We start from the raw sequence: 16,878 nt of genomic DNA, 5'->3' as shown, positions 1-16,878 counted from the left end.
ATGCATTTTTTTTTACTTTTATTTTATTTTATTTTATTTTATTTTTTTTATTTTTTTACAAAATGCTACTAAATTATTACACTGTAACAAAACAAAATATAAAATGATATGATGGTAATATGCATTCATTTGTAGTATGGTCTATACTTGAATACATACTCTATAAAAAAATATATAAAATTAAAAAACTGGCATCTTATTGCTAATGTAATAGTATGTAGGTGTGCTTGTGCAAGTGGTACGACCTGACGGTGAATTTCTGCATCAGTCATAAGAACTAAAATGAGGCAGGTGGTCCTCTCATCTAACAAAAGTAGCTGACAAAACAAAGCCATATTTCACAATCAATGTCTGAGCAATTTTTCATCATTTTATTCTTTGCTATTCATTCATTACTTGGATTTCCCCCTTTTCGCCCACCCAGATGTCTCACAGGCGAAACAGGCCCTCATCCAAACAAGCAGATGTTGTAACTTGGCTGTCGTATTGTGAATTTTTATTACTTTTTTTTCTTCTTCTATTTTGACTCAAGTCATGACAGCAGAATGAGCAAACTAAACTGGAATCTCTTTTCTCCCTACTAAGTATGCAAATATGAGAAATAAGTGAATGGTAAATGAGTTTTGCATTTGCAGTGGTCAAATTTGGAGCCTTTTCTTCTCTTTTGTGTATCTTGCATTCCTGCTGGTGAAACGCTAAAGGCGGTTTGTATCTGTGGTTTCCTTGTAGCCGAGGCTGTGTTGTTGAGTGGAATTCAGTCTGTCAAGCAGCTTTGTTTCTTTCTCTCACCCTATGTTGACCCTTCCCACGAAGCTTTCAATGGCTGTCGGAAATTGAACTACCTCCAATGAAGATTAGTTTTTTTACAACCAGCATCGGACGTAGTAAAAGTAGTTCTTTAGTCAAACGATAGTTCGTTAGTGTAGTTACATATTTTGTTGATTAGTTGAAAAGCATGGTAAGGGCTGCGAAGATTTAAAAAAACGAGGTTCCCCAAAGGCATCACGAGCCTCCATGGGACAGCCTGTCAGCAACAAGCCCACTTGATTGCTGCGCTGTTTTCCTTTACTCACGTTTGCTTTTAAATCAACTTACAAGGGGCATTACCCCTTCTTGACGTTAAGTCGGTGAGTATGTTGTCACTTACGCTGCGAAACGTCGTTTTGTCGAATGAGCAATACGGTTTTTTTCGTGCAACTTTTGTGCTGCGCATCAGTGACGCAGGTGGTCAGGAAACACAAACGATGTTGTTGTTTGGGCGCTCTGCAAAGGTGGACAAAAAACAAACGTCTGGCTGGTATCAATATGGCACCAAATGCGACGTGTTTATGTTTACGTTAGGGGTCGGTTGACGTACGATGCGGCGTTTCAAGTCTCGGACTTGTTGATATCATACAGGGAAAAGAAAACGGTGATCTACGCTTACGTACTATCTTACGTTAAAATACTAGTTGATGTCAAGGTCTTTTTACGCCATTTTAGCATCTGACGTCATTTTCACTAACGCTAAACTGCACCACGTCGGAATTTATTTAATTTTAGTACGTTGTTTACATCAACGTCCTGTCACTTTACTAATTTAATACAGTTGTTAGTTCACGTAACTGTATTAGCACATACAAGCAAAGTATTATCTTATACAAGTTTACTAGTTCATGTCAAAGTCGTTATTTATTTGTGACAATTAAAATCAACAGTTTTACGGTGACATTAGACAGTTAAAATACATTTACATTGTACAGTACAGGTTAAAAGTTTGGACACACATATCATTCAACGTGTTTGCTTTATTCTCATTACTATTACATTGTAGATTTTCACTGAATGCATAAAAAAGAATGAACACGTGGAGTTATGCACTAACAAAAAAAAGGCGAAATAACTGAAAACATGTTTTATATTCTAGTTTCTTTGAAATAGCCACCTATTGCTCTGATTACTACTGCTTTGCATACTTGGCATTATCACCTCTGGGAACTCCTTCAATACTGTTAGAAAAACATTTCAGGTGACTACTGCCAAGAGAGTGCAAAAAAATAATAAAAAATCAGCGCAAAGAGTGACTATTTTGAAGAAACTAGAATGTAAAATGTGTTTTTAATTAATTCACCTTTTTTTAAGTAGATAACTCCACATGTGTTCATTAATAGTTTTGATGCCTTCAGTGAGAATCTACAATGTAAATAGTCCTGAAAATAAAGAAAATGCATTGCAAGAGAAGCTGTGTCCAAACTTTTGACCTGTACTGTAAATCTGCATGAAATGATGCTGGGCAGATCAAGGTGATTTCCACACAATAAGAAGGGTGTTTGTTTACAGAACTAAAAACTCTGTACACCAGCTGATGGAGATTTGCTGAGGGGAGTGAATAATTAATTGAAAGTGTGTGGTTTGAGGTTGATAATATGGAGGCTGCATCCAGCTGCAAATAGATAAAGGTATTTTTGAAGCTTAAGGTTATTTACAAATACAGGAAATAAATTCTTGTTTATGCTGTCTTGTGTCCTTTCAGCAGCACTTAAGTGGAGGAAGGAGGACGATGTCGTCCGCTTACAAAGACGGCGAGGAAGACTGGCTGACCGTGTGTCTCAAGTACCTGCTGTTTGTCTTCAACTCGCTCTTTTGGGTAAATCACAAGCAATACATTCGCCTACAAAAATCCACCGGCCCGCTAACGATGCTCAATTTTTAAAAGCTTTAGTGCTAACTTCAAAGTGCTGGGAGAGCCAGGTAGGAGTTTATGGACTTGGCACGTAATGACTCATAAAATGCTTTAAGAGCTTGACAGGTTTTGCCAACTCTCACTTGAATACATTTTGCAAAGGTTTGTCTTTTCTGCTCCAAAACTTCAGGGCATTGCAGGGATTTCCTCCAGAGGAACAAATTTGGAAAGCGCCCTTTTCTTGTTTATCAGGAAGTGCACATTATGCCTCGGCCTTGTGTGACATCCAACTTAGCGTGTGATAACTGCACTTTCAGGTGGGAGGTGCCGCCGTCCTGGGCGTGGGCGTGTGGACGCTGGTGGAGAAGAGCGAGTTCCTGAGCCTGCTGGCATCCAGCACCTTCGCCGTCTCCGCCTACATCCTCATCCTGGCCGGCGCCTTGGTCGTGCTCACGGGCTTCCTGGGCTGCTGCGCCGTCATCCGCGAACAGAGGAGCTGTCTGTCCACGGTCAGTTTGGAAAAACGGGAATGATTCCTTTTCACTTCATTGGTTAGGCTGGGTAGTAAACGGCATTTTAATGAATTTAATGTTGTAAATTGCAGGAAAGCAGCCACACTATTATTTTCAGGAATGGAATATTTTTTAGCCAAGTTGCACTTTTAAAGGGCAAGATGCCCATAAAAAAAAGAAAAAAACTAAATTATTTTAAGTTTACTTCTTGTATATTTTTTTTCTTTTTCTATTCTGTTAATTGGTATATATATATATATATATATATATATATACCAATTAACAGAATAGAAAAATAAACAAAATATATATGTTTGGCATTTTAATGTTATCGTTATTTTTTTAATATTCTTACATTTATACATAAAGTCTTTCAGTCACTAAGTTGCTTTTACTAGGATAATAGATAGTCATTAAAAAAGAAAACAAAACTATAATAATAGACAGTCATTGCACTTTTTTACATCAATTAGTTAAGCGTTCATTTACACACTGGTGACGCAGCAGCAAAAAGTTCCTTTTTTTTTTCCAAAGTGAGAGTCGGACTTGGTGCCAAACCATGAATCTCCGGTTTATTAGGTGCCCATTGCACTGCCTGAGTCAGTCAAGTCACCCTGCTGTGACACTAAATCCTGTTTTCCAGGCTGTTGCGGTGCTTTAAAAGCATCATGCGAGCGACTGGGGCTGTCATGTCTGCAACAAGAGGCGCTTTCTCCTCGCGACTTGTTAGGAGAAAGTGACAAATGACTGTGACAAGGCCCTTGCTGTCCTCATTATTTTACACAGGCAGGCAGGAGGGAAACCTTGGCTACTGCGGGACTATTTATAGGCTCCTTTCTATCTACCGTGGATAGATGAATGCGATAAAGAGGTGCTTGCATCCAGTATGTTTCGGATTTTTACAGCCTTGTGTTGTGTTCGATCCCTCTGTGTTATTTTTTTTTTACATGTGTGGTGTGTGCAGAAAGGAGGGAGTCAAAGTGCGCGCGTGTGGGCGGGAAGCATAAAGAGATGTGTGTGTGTAACCAGTACATACACAGCAGGCTGTGCAAGTCGCATCCACATTTTCCATGACATCCACACTGCATAGTAAATAGAAACTACCCGCTTCACCGCAGTCGTTTATTTGACTCCATATTTTAGAATCTCCACGAAGATTCCGCCCACGCTTGTATTTGAACGCGTGCGAGAATGAAAACGAGTGGGCGCGTTTGTTCACTTAGCAGCTTGCATAACATCGCCCGGGATTTTCAAGTCTTCACTCAACGCAATTAGAGTCATTAGCGTTTGTTTGCGCAGAGTACCTCCCAGCTCGGATCATGACTTTAGTTTTGAAATAATGCCGGGGCGATGATTCGTATTTTTCAAGCTAATCACGACACACAATGGAAATCCCCCGGAGGAAATCGCATTCCGCCCCGCCTGTCAAAACGTCTCGCGTCACAGACGGGAGACAGATGCCGCGCGTCTGACAGCCACTGGAAGATTTTAATGGACTCACTTTGTCAAGTCACTTCCCTACCGGGAACTCAACATTTGCATTTGTCACTCGTTTCCCCTCACACAGTATTTCTTCTGCCTGCTGTTGATCTTCCTCATTGAACTGGTAGCTGGAGTTCTGGCTTACGTCTATTATCAGAGGGTAACTTGCCAATATTAAAACATAAACAAAAACAAATACTAAGATCGGTACGGGAAGCATTTGAGAGCTTGTGGTGTTTGTTTTCAGCTGAGTGAGGAGCTGAAGCAGCATCTCAAGCAGACCATGACGGACAACTACGCCCAACCGGGGAAGGAGGCCATCACGTTAGCGGTGGACAAACTACAACAAGACGTACGTTTAGTTTCAAACGTGGATGTCCAAACTTTCTTCCACGAGACACATGCAGAAAAAAAAAAAAAATTGATATTCTTCACCTTTAATTTGTTGATAGTAAAATGCTAACACTAATATGGATTATTATGGGTAAATATATACTGTACATTGTTTATATATGTACGTACTACAGATAATATAATACAACTCATAGCATATAGTCTTTATCCTCTGCAAAGAAGGACTAATATTACTGTACCTTACTATACAGTATATCTCTATGTTACTGCTCCCCGGTGGTCAAGTTATGCACACCACAACAAGCAGCAAAGCGTCCATTGAATTGAAGCAACAACAAAAAAATCATGCTATTCTTCTCATTCAAAAATGCATTACAATTTTTTGGGGGGGCTTGAATGGTTTCCAATCAATCAGGAAAAACAATTTAACATAGGAGCATTTTGAAGCTAAATAAGAAATGCATCTCAAGGCAGCAACGACGCCACCATTTTGTCCTCGGCAGTTCAAGTGCTGCGGCAGCGACAGCTTCCAAGACTGGACGGGCAGCGTTTACATCTCGTCGGAGCGCGCCGACGGCCGGCTGGTGCCCGACAGCTGCTGCAAGTCGGTCACGCTGGACTGCGGCGTCCGCGACCACCCGTCAAACATCTACAAGGTGGAGGTGAGCAGGGCCCCCCCCCCGAATTCTGCCTGATATGATGGGCGAGCGTCACGCTTCATGGCTGCTCATCGTCCGCAGGGTGGCTGCATCACCAAGCTGGAGCTCTTCCTGGCCGACCACCTGTTGATCATCGGGGCCGTGGGCATCGGGGTGGCATGTCTGCAGGTATGTGGATGAAGATTTTCAAAAGTCATTTACTATTAACTTTAAAAGTCAAAAATCAGCGGATCCAATTAGCCAAGCACGTTAGTGAAATGGTTGTAAAATCAATTTGAATATTGCCCATTCATTTGAATTGATTTGTCCGCCACCTCGCTCGTGTTGACTTTTAGAGAAACTTTCTCACTTGTATCTGCCTGCCAGGAATAAATAATAGTGGAACAAATGTGACAAAGGCACATGTTCATTCGAATTGTTTATGTTTAGAGCAAAAAGTGTCTTCTGTGACAGAGGTAAGTAAGTAAGTGTTAGGTTGGATCATTTACGTTGAGAACAAAAAAAAGAGTCTTATTACATCTTCCCAAACAAATTGTATGACGAGTATGTCTATGTTATGTTCCTTCCTGTCTGTCCTAATATTTTTTGACATGCTTACATTTAACACCAAAATGCAGGTTTTTACCCCCTGGTTGTAGTTTCACTCGTAGATTTCCTAGCTCGTTTTGTGTGACGTACTAACCCGTGCGCGCGTGCGTGTGCATTTGTGTTTAGCTGGCCGGGGCAATCTTGACCGCCTACTTTATCTATCTTCTCTATAAAGAAGAAGAGGAAGACTTGGCTACATTGTGAATGTGGTTAGCGCCTCACTTTTCGCTCCTGTGTTCGTCTGCAGTTTGGATGACATTTGCATGCGTGTGTGTTTGTGTGTCATGTGACAAATGCAACTGCCTGCTTTGTATTTATTCACAGAGCCTGTATAGCCTGTCCATCTTGTTTTACTTTGCAGCCTCTGGAAGGATTTGAGGCCATTTTGTAGATTGGTGTGGCCTGTTTGTTCACACTTAAAACTGGTCAGTGATGCTTTAACTTAAGAAACGATGTGAATTGTGAGGACAGACCAATAGTGTGTTAGAAATGTGAAATTGATCATATTTGCACATGCAGGCTTTCTCCCCGACTGCGACGATCTGTTCTTTCTATTTCAAGCTCCATAAAAAAAAGAAGAAAAAAAATATGCTATTTCCAGATATTACAGAGTTAACTGCCCATTTGAAGTTTGTTGCTAACCAAAACAGCAGTACCAAATCAGGTCTCAGATGAATGACTATCTTGATAGTTGGAATGGTAATAGTCTCCCAATTGGCTGTATGTGTTTTCCACGCATCGTGTGCTTTGTCGCGACTGGAGATTGTGATGAGTCAATGGACGGCTTGAAGAGGCTGTTTGTCAAGTCTTGTCAGTCGCTTCACTCAATAACACTCCCTGCTCTGCTTCTTCTGTGGTCTTGTGTCAATCATTTTTTATTGGCAAAGTTCCTCATGTGTCATCGCCTGGACCAAATCCATCTGCACCCCCGTCGCTTCATGGCTTCTTGACCACTCACATTGACGCTATCATCTTCATATAACCGGCCGCATGCGCTCTTTCCCAGCGTGGCGTCGTCGTCGTCATCGGCCGCCTTTGACCCGCCACTTCCTGTTTTCAGATCTGTGGGATGGTGCTCACCTGCTGCTTGTACAGGAGGATCAAGATTGAGCCTTACTGACTGACGCCTGCTGCCACATTCCGGCTCTTGTTTTCTTTTTTCTTTTGTTTCATTTTCTTGTCCGGTCCCTTGCATCCTCTTGTGTGTGTTGAACAATGGAGGCCTCCTGGAGCATGTCTTTCCTTTAAGCTTTATTATTAGACCACCGAAGAGGCTATATTCAATGTTTCAGTGGTTTTCTGCCAGAGTTTGTGCTAGTGGATTAGGATTGTGTCTGAAATATAGCAAAAAGTGGAGCAGACACTGTATGCATATTGTGTAACTTTGTGCCTGATAACATAACCAAAGGGTGTGCTTTGAGTGTCATGGAGCAGGTTTATATGGGGAGAAACCAAAGTAGCCTTAATACCTTGAATTCCAAGTATTTTACTCTCACTGGCCACAACATTAGGTGCACTTCGGTATTCAAAAGTTGCTAAAATACGAGAAACCTATCGTATTGTTTTTGCAGTACAAACAACAACCATTAAGCTATCTGACAATGTCAATCAAAACACATTATTGTCACTCATACGAAGTGCTGTACATCGATTTTCATGCCAGTGTACCTAATAAAGTGTCCAGTGAATCTTTACAGGCAGTTGGAGGGGGAAAAAAAGAGAAACTTATTCCGGCGTTTAAAATAAAACATGACTGGTGCTAATGAATGGGATTCAAATGTTCCCAATATTTTCTGTACTACTCCACAAATATTAATAAAATAAAAATTATAATTATTAATAAAATATTATTAGAAACGTGAGCGTCACTACAGATCCAAATCCAGTTGAGATGTGCCGTTTAAGCCACTAGAGGGAAACAAAGCTCAGATGTAGAAAACAGTAGTAATGCTCTTTTCTTGGCCCTGTGATATTCGATGCTCAGTGAGCATTTCTGCCAGAGTCTGAACTTGACCCCTGTTTTATTGTCATGTAATTATATTCCTAGCTGAGGGTTTCCCCTGTAATTTCTCCGATCTTTGCCGCGGTGTCTCGTTGAAACCACATTTAGACCCCATAAAGCACTGATGTGGTTCTTGGGGTCGTGGCTAAATGAAACTCTGTATACATCTCTGCCTCGCTCGCCAATTGGTCGCGTCCTATTGTTAGTGCTGTATTGTTAGCATATGATGACTCGTCTGTTATTCTTTCCTTCCCGTTCCTTAGTTTAGGATTTCCTACGTCGTTGCTTGGTATGCTGTCAACCATTCAAAGGACAAAAAGTGCCCCACAAACGTCTGGATGATGTCCAACGTTTTGTCACGGGGTTGCCAGTTCCGCCTCGTGAAGGTGTCCAAAAATTGTTCAGAAGAATATCCTTTAGTGTTTATAAACATTGGTTGATTCAACATGAAAGAAGCAAATGGACGTAAGTGTCTGTCTCTGTGCCTTGTAAACACGTTATGACTCACTTGCTTTTCCTGCGTCAGTGCAACTATTGTTTGGCCGTGTGCACCTGCGAGCAATAACCCGCCGCCTTAAGCATTGGACGTGTGTGGGAACACTTTTCAGACGCGCACATCTGCGCGTGGGGGTCCAAGGTTTGTTTGGCCGCAGTTGATTAGCCGTGCATGAAGCCGCGTAACGTGATGTAAACACTTCACGGGGATTTTCAAGTGAGTAAGCCGTTACACTGGCTGCTATTTGTCATGTGTCAGCTAGACGGAGTCGAAGAAAGTTTGTGTTTGAAAGGAAGTTTTTCCACTTTAGCTGTGATTTGTCTCAGATATCTGAAATGGGACATGTTACAGATAATTGACCTTAGTTGTGTGTATAGAAATAGTTGGCTCTCCAGAGTGCCTGCCTATCCATCAAGTGTGAAATTAAACAAGCAAATAAATCTTTAGTGCGCTGCCTTTTTTCAAAAATGTGTCCACAAGCACGCCTTTGTAAATTTGAATGGACAGCGATGTAATCGTCTGGCTAATTTGCATTATCCTGCCCAAACATGTACAGTATTGCAACATGTGTTGCACGTACAATTTATGTAAAATTACTTCACTAAATTCAAGATCAAATACATTTCTAAATGATTACATTTCATTCGGTGATTCTTTCTAGAATGACCTGCATAGCACTAGCAGTACTTTTGAGGAGCAAAGGATCATGAAAGAACGCCACAGTTGAAAAACGCCTGGGAACTGTTTAAGTGAATAAAAAAGGCATCATTGACACATTTCTGTCTCTGATTGAAATTCTACCTGCACATGCCCTAAGATGGCCTCTGCTTTCAAAAGTGCTCATTATGTGCAAGGAAAGTAGGAATTTCTTCAGTGTCTTCTTAACGAAAGAAAGCCTCATTAGTGGAGCAGTGGAGCTCAGAAGTGTCAAAAGTGAGGGTCGCCTGAGAGCCACTAGACGGAGTCGCAAGACGCCCTTCATCTTGGCTTCTCACCCAATCCACTTCATGTGAAACCCCTGCCACATAATGTCCAGCATTGAAGTGGAAAAGGGGCCAACGGGTGCCCGCTGGATTTCCCACGGAGTCGAGGATCTTGCGGTTCAGGAGGTATGGCGTAGGAGACGGGAAACAGATGTAGCTGGCGCTCGGATGGTGAAGCCATGCTTGATCGTGCAGGTAGCGCACACGCTGCTATTCACAGCCTTGGGACCCAATGATGAATGTCTTATCATCGCTGGCATCAGCTTTTGTAAGGCGCTCTTTCCACATAAGTGATGGATGTTGCGTTTTTCTTTCATGCGGGGGCCGAGACGCCAAATGTCTCGTCAAGAGCACTGAGTTTGCGTGTCGTTACTGGTGTAATTTACACGGATATGGAAACGATATTTCCCCCGTCTTGCGGTTTGAAGCTTGTCAACTTTTACATGCAGAATTCATTTGTCAAAAGGGCTAAAAATTTTCAAAGTGGGCGTCACGGAGCGGAATCAAAAGCAGGGCAAGATGACGCGAAGGGAAGCATTGAGATTGATAGCAGTGGAATGACCTGGCCTCGAACTTGAAGGTGGTGTTACCATGTAGAAAGAAACAGGGAAGGGGCGGGGTTTAGGTAAGGCGTAAACATTTGACTTCCAGTTGTAACAAGTAACAAATATTAAATAGATGGAAATATTGTTAAAAGCACAGAAGGTTTTTTGTTTTTTTTACTTTAAGTTGGTTATTTTTCTTTAACTGTAATAACCCTTAAATGTTGGTAGCAAAATGTGTTTTATTTTTAATCACAGCCATACTGATAACTTGGTAACTCACCAGTATGGGTAGTTTTTTACCACTTGCTGGATCAAAATCTTCACCCAATGTGCTGGGTCAGTTCCTCAACCCAATACGTTGGCTTTAAATAACCCAGCACTGGCTCTGTCCCTTTTGGACCCAGCGCTGGGTTAGCTATTTCACCCAATATGGGTTACTTTTAACCCAGCAGTGTTAAGATTGAATTTAATGTGACATACATTCTAGCTTTCTAGACTGATTGAAACCTGAATTTTCTCCCTCCCTGAAACATGATTTTCTCTCGGGTGTCAACATGTGTCATTGTTGAAGATTCCAGCATTCCTTTCCTGACGTGAAATTTTCAGAACGTCCCGATGGCTCCGGCGTGCAAAGCAAGCCCGTGGTCGTCCGCATACCGTATGATGTGTTTGTGGAAAAAGGGAATATTTCTAATTGACATTTTTACAGCGCCGTCAGGGCGTTATCAAAGCATATCTGAGAATTTATGAAGCTTTAATGCAGCTTTGTATTGAATATAAACATAGTATTATGTATCACAGGGCTGTGCGCGCGCGCGTGTGTGTGTGTGTGTGTGCATGCAGCGGAGTTTTCGGCATGAATGCGTGGCAGGCCGTAAGGTGCGCAGCTGTGGGGGCTTTTTCACGCTCCTTACATCTGGAGCCCCTTTTCCACACTGGCGATCGCTCAAAGTGTGTCCGGGCTATTCGGGATTCATCCAGTAAACACGAGTTCTGATGTCTCAGTTGACGGCTGCTCGCCATATGTGCCTCGCAGTCGCCAGGTCAGATTCCATCAAAGTCCAGATTGTAAAACTTTGTTAGACTTGCATGTCCGTTTTAAATGTTGCGAAAAAAGACCCGATAAGATGTGACTGGAAAAGAAAACAACAGGATACAAAATGGCTGTTGATGACGGTTAAAAGATCCGTGACGGTCACATGATGGTGGAGAATGTGCCCTGCATGCTTGGCATTACTTCTGGCGTCGTTCTTGCATAGCGAGCTGCGTATGTTTGCCGATGTCAATGCTTGTTGACGTCTCTTTTAGCGCTTGTCACCAAGCACTGTGACAAAACATCATGAGAAATTAAAGGGAGGTGTAAAAATCACAGTTCGGTATAATTTTAGGGTATGTATTTAATACTATAGAACAGTATTTAAGAAAGTGCAAAATTGTCTTCTTTTATTACACAATAAAAACAGGGATGATGTTTATTGGGGCTTTGGCCCCTTTGCTGTTGTTAGAGTTTTCCCCTTCAGTTTGGGCCAGACAATCAACCAGCACGTCCGCATTTGCTCAGTGTCCTGACTGAGCATCTGACACTTGCTGGCCAAGAAGAACATCGCCCTTTTGGGGAAACCTCCCTATTCATCACACCTGGCTGTGTAATTTTTCTTTCTCTCCTTCTCAAGATGAAGGGACTAAAAAAAAATGCACCGGAAAGTGCACATGTACATGCGGCGAAGACTCTCTGTAACTTCTACTGGTAAGTTCCCAGGCTAAACTCGGCTCCTTGCACAGTGCTTGTTTTAGGCAGGGCTTTTATGGCATCTCACATTTTCAGAAAAATCCAAGTGAAAAAGCTGAGGATAGGTTCCACAGAAAAAAACCTTAATAGGTCAGTTTGTAAATAGAAAAATACAATCCAGAAAGCAAAATATGGGATTGTTTCTCCAAACGGTTCACTTGAAGTTAGAAGTATACAGTTGGCCAAAATGTCTGAATTGAGCTCCAGTGTGACTTGGTTGCAAAAATGACGGAAATACGACTCCTCCAAAAAGCTTCCTTGCTCCAAATGTGGCTCCCTTGTTTGAGTTGTCTTCAGGGTTCAAACGCCAACATGATCAATTCTGCGGGCGGCATTATCCTACCAAAATGAAAGCCAGACTTCCTTCCCTGGTCATGAATTTAAGACATGCAATACCTTCACAAGCCCCTAGATGGCATCGGTCGTCCAAATGTTTCCCTTGACGTCTCTTCTCAGCTGGCCTGTGATTGTTCGTTAACATTTTCAGGCAGCTTCCTACAAATAACCGCACATTTGTTTGATCTGTGCCAAGGTGTTTCCTCGTATTGTGACCGTATTTGGCTCTCTATTGTTGTTTAGATGATGACGATTGCCGACTTGTACCGAAGCAGATGTGAGGGGGCAAGTTCATTTGATGAAGCACTAAAACAATCACCATGGAGACCGGGGAGGATTCCAGCGCGCGCGCATGTGTGTTTGTCTCGCTCATACACGCCTCCATTTGGCGAGCGAGATGGTCCATGTTGTGTCTGTGGCCAACTGCTGTTGTGTGAGGAGGAGACACGCAATCAAATGATTGATGGCAGCCTTGCACCAGAATGAACATTTGTGTGATTCACAAACCGCCGCACAAATTCACTAAGTCTCATTATGCAACCCACGGCGTTTTGATCATTCCCCCTGTTCCAAACCTTTTAATTCAAAGCACATGGCCGCCTGCGTCACCGCTAATTGTTCCTTCCTCGCCTAATTCAGAGCCATTTTTTTCTGTCTCTTTACCTGCTGTCAGGAAGACGAGAGAGAGAGAAGAAAGAGCAGGGAGATAAGAAAGAGACCATATGTGAGACTTTATTAGCGAGGGGAGTCAGCAGCGGAGGAGGAGGAGGAAGTGAGGCGCGAATGGCTTTTAGATGAGGAGGCCACTCGCGTTCTTTCCCCTCCAAGAACTTGAGAGTATCCCAGGTGAGTGGCAAAAAAAAAAGTACAGTAGTTTGAGCCTCTCATAATTCTTTGGGTCACTAATTATTATACAGTAAGGGTGTAACCGTGCCATTAGATTGTCAGCTAAACACAAAAAAAAGAAAAGTAAGAAAAAGACAAATTCTATTTATTATGTGTTTAAAACTAGTAGCTGCTTAGCTTAATGCTAACAAACAATGCAAAACTCCATAGACAGGTTAACAAATAGCAATGATCGTCATGGTGTTTTAAACGATATTTAAACAAAATCGGTTACAAGCTTATTGCATGAAACATTATTGCAGGGTCACAGTAGTAGTAAAACTCTTCTTCTGTTGTGGCTCCATGACGGCATTACACTGCTCCCAAGTAGAAATGTCTTACTTTTTTCAATGAAGATAACATTGAGTAAATTCACAAATACAATCTAGGCATTGTTTAAAAAAAAAAAAAGTGTTTGTCTCTCTAAATTAATTACATATCTCAAAGCGAGCGTCATCTGTATATTACTTAATGTGTTGTAACGTGTAATATCTCCCTCATTGCACAATTTTCTATGCAGATCCTTGTATTGAATTATATCAGTTTACCAAATGAAGTGGCACACTTGATGTTCTTGGTTTTATGTAATTTCCAGGACAATGATCCCAACTTGTCAGTCATCCCGCTTGTGCAGACTTGCGCCACCCTCCCCCTTTTGTCACATGTCAATCATCCCCAGTCGGCAAGCGGTCGCCGCCCCGCTGGGTGTCCCGCCAGGCCACGTCAAAAGCCCACACGCAGCTGTTGACGGCCGTTTTAGATGGAAGGACTGAGTCATAGCGGGAGTTCAGGGTTGGGGTCATGAAAGTGATCGGCTTCTTAAAAGTCCCGCTCAACTTTGTCACACTGTCGCAAGAACCTTCACCTCCGTTGTGGCCTCACCAGAACCCGAACGGAGAGTCGCCTCTCTCTCTTCGGCATTTTCATCTAATTTGCCTTCTTTTGTGTCTTTCCTCCCATTGTTCTTGCCAAAGTCATTCATCGATTTATCTCGGGGACATTTTCTGCTTTCTTGCATGTTCTTTGTTTTCTTCCTCCTCAGGTCTCCTGTTCTGTCAATTGCTTTACAGTTGCTTTATCAGCTGCAGCAGCACTTAATTAATTTCTGCACTGTCACCTCTTCATAGTTGGTCACAAACACTATGTTGGGAAAAGTGAGATGAAAGCACAATTTGAGCAGCCATACTTTCTTTAAACATGCCGAGAGAGGCAAAACAAAGCTCATTTAATAGCCAATGAATGATTCCAATTGAATCAGGACAATGCAACAATGCACTTGCCAATGTGAATTGAAGTGAAACACTACATGAAAGATAACTTAATTGATTCCACAAGCTAGGCACACAAAAAAACAACATTGATTTTATTTGCATAGTTGTAGCCAAAGTCCATTTTGAATTAGCTATGAAAACATGTTCAATGGGAAATTATTACACCAGATCACTATTGCATGTTTAAGCTTTCATTTTTTGGTCTTTAAGGTCTCCGTAAAGTGAAAATAAACATCTTCTAAATTTGATAGACCACAGAGAAAAGTATTGTTAGCAATCCTGCCAAATGTTTGCCACACCCCGAAAAGAAATTAGGAAAACTGAAATAGTGGAAAACATTTCAACATATCTTTAGAACTGACATAAGTAGTTCTTCGTCTTTTGCATGTTTTCTGTAATCATCTTCAGTCATGTCTAATGTCTTTACAAACTAATGAGAGCACCACTGCCACCTACTGTAGTGAATGTGCAACTACACTTAATTGTACTAAGCAGCCCCCCCCCCCCCCACCCAACAAAACATATTCCCTGGGGTCACATGTGTCCGCCCTAGCATCGCACCGCGCCCACAAAGAGGGCCCACCCCCCTTAGGAAGTAATCCGTTATTTGTATTAGTGAAAGTAAAGACTGTTATGGTGCATCCCTAGTAGATTTGTCAAAAAAAGCCATTGGAACCTCACAAAAAGTGATCCCGTTCCAAATAAAGCGGTGACGTGTGTGTGTGTTCACATAAAAATCTCTACAGTGGACAATAAATCCAAGAAAAATATTCAGCATTTCAATCCGTCGCTTGGCCTCTCCCTCCTTTCTCTCTCGCTGTCTCTCGCTCTTCTCGTTGTCTTTTTGTGCACACTGACAGGCTCTTCCTCTCATTAATAGCGATGGCAGGCTGAGCCACACTCCATAATGCTGCTGATATTTTTCCCACTGGAGACCCCCACTGTTGCTGCCCCTCTCCTCACAAAAAAAAAAAAAAATGTACTGACATCCCTCCTCACTATTTTTTTTTCTCTGGCCATCGTACTTGTGTTTCTTCTGCCAAGCTTCTCCTCGTTCTCCCCGGGAGCGTTTCAACAAGAAGGGTTTGTTTTGGAGAGCCGCAGCTTTACGGATTCGTGCCCAGACGCTCTGGGGTGACTTTTATGAGGCGCGGACTGAAGTCAAACGTTTTCACATTTGTGGTTTTTCGACAAGAATGTGCCAATTATATAAAGTCTACCTCAGAATCATTATTTTTCATCCATGGGGGGGCAAACCCCCGAGTCAGCCGCTTGTTAAACCAACTTCATTAACGTGATTGTTAATGAATGCAAGTATCGACGCTGCTCTGGAACACAACCGCACAATAACTATCGCTCGGAATGCTGGTTATCAATAATGGAGCCAAATGAGAATGGATCAGAGTGTTCTCCGAGGCCAATCGCTTTTTTCTGTGGCCAGCCCGCCGATCAATTGCGGCCGAGGCGGCGCGGCCAAACCTCGGTGCGTTTTTGTTGACAAATAACCTCACGCTCCTCTGCCGCCGCTGTAACCCAAGAGGCCGCAACAGACAAATGAAGGCGTTACACAATAGTGGCGTTATTGCCTCAAGTGAACCGTGACGAGACTGCATCTGCTGATAAGACTTAGCTCAGACCCGGCATGTTCGTCATAATATCAAACATGCGAGCAACATGTCTGAAATTGCGTTAGCGGCTTGTTCCTGTGGAGTTCAGCGACCTCTGGAACAAACATTCCTTTTTAGTCTTTGATGGTATAGGAGGTAAAAGGTTGCGGATTACTTCTCTTGAAAACATCAAATCTCCTATGCATGTTCTGTTCAATATCTAAATTATAAATGGATATACTCAAACGAAACGCGACGTGTCCCAACTCCTACAGTTTGTGCCTCAAATTCAGATAATAATAAAACAAATGTGACCCCTTTTTTAAGTGATATTATTTTATCGATTTTTGGTCATGGTATACTGGTATAATGACTTTGCGTGTGTGAATGGAGTGCCACAGTCGCCGATACACTTTTCAAAGTAAAACACATAATGACCACCACACTCACATGAAGACTTTTTCTGTGTACAGGGAGTCCTCGAGTTACGGACACGTTCTGTTTTGACGCTGGCGGTGTAACCCGAATTTCGACGTAAGTCGGATTACACTGTTAAAGTCGATGTTTACATAAAAATACTTTGTACAGTAATTTTAAAAAACATATTTGTGCCACCCGGAAGATGTCGGAACCAATATTTTGTGTTTTCGCACAGACATTAATTGCTGACGGATGGCAAAGCGGAGCTAATGGAAACTTAAACACGG

The 16,878-nt window shown here is 42.1% G+C and overlaps 1 protein-coding gene across 3 annotated transcripts; it reads left to right on the top strand.

Moving 5' to 3' along the window:
- Positions 1 to 984: 984 nt before the first annotated feature.
- tspan11 (tetraspanin 11) lies at positions 985 to 9,201 on the top strand. Of its 3 annotated transcripts, none has more exons than XM_086060305.1 (9): positions 985 to 1,127; positions 2,516 to 2,626; positions 2,980 to 3,171; positions 4,742 to 4,816; positions 4,904 to 5,008; positions 5,514 to 5,672; positions 5,751 to 5,837; positions 6,384 to 6,466; positions 7,318 to 9,201. In XM_086060305.1, the coding sequence occupies exons 2-8, from the start codon at positions 2,540 to 2,542 to the stop codon at positions 6,459 to 6,461; spliced, it is 783 nt and encodes a 260-aa protein (XP_085916431.1). In that variant the 5' UTR covers positions 985 to 1,127; positions 2,516 to 2,539; the 3' UTR covers positions 6,462 to 6,466; positions 7,318 to 9,201. The 3 variants fall into 3 exon arrangements, with proteins under 3 accessions (XP_085916431.1, XP_085916430.1, XP_085916433.1); XM_086060304.1 differs by having other exon boundaries at positions 987 to 1,127; positions 2,513 to 2,626; XM_086060307.1 differs by lacking the exon at positions 6,384 to 6,466 and having other exon boundaries at positions 987 to 1,127; positions 2,513 to 2,626.
- The last annotated feature ends 7,677 nt before the right edge of the window (positions 9,202 to 16,878 follow it).

Source organism: Leptonotus elevatus, chromosome 17, assembly GCF_054856555.1.
Source record: "Leptonotus elevatus isolate MCC_2025b chromosome 17, RoL_Lele_1.0, whole genome shotgun sequence".
NCBI lineage: Eukaryota > Metazoa > Chordata > Actinopteri > Syngnathiformes > Syngnathidae > Leptonotus > Leptonotus elevatus.
The sequence above is the reverse complement of the archived record's forward strand: the minus strand, read 5'-3'. Positions and strand labels throughout refer to the sequence as shown.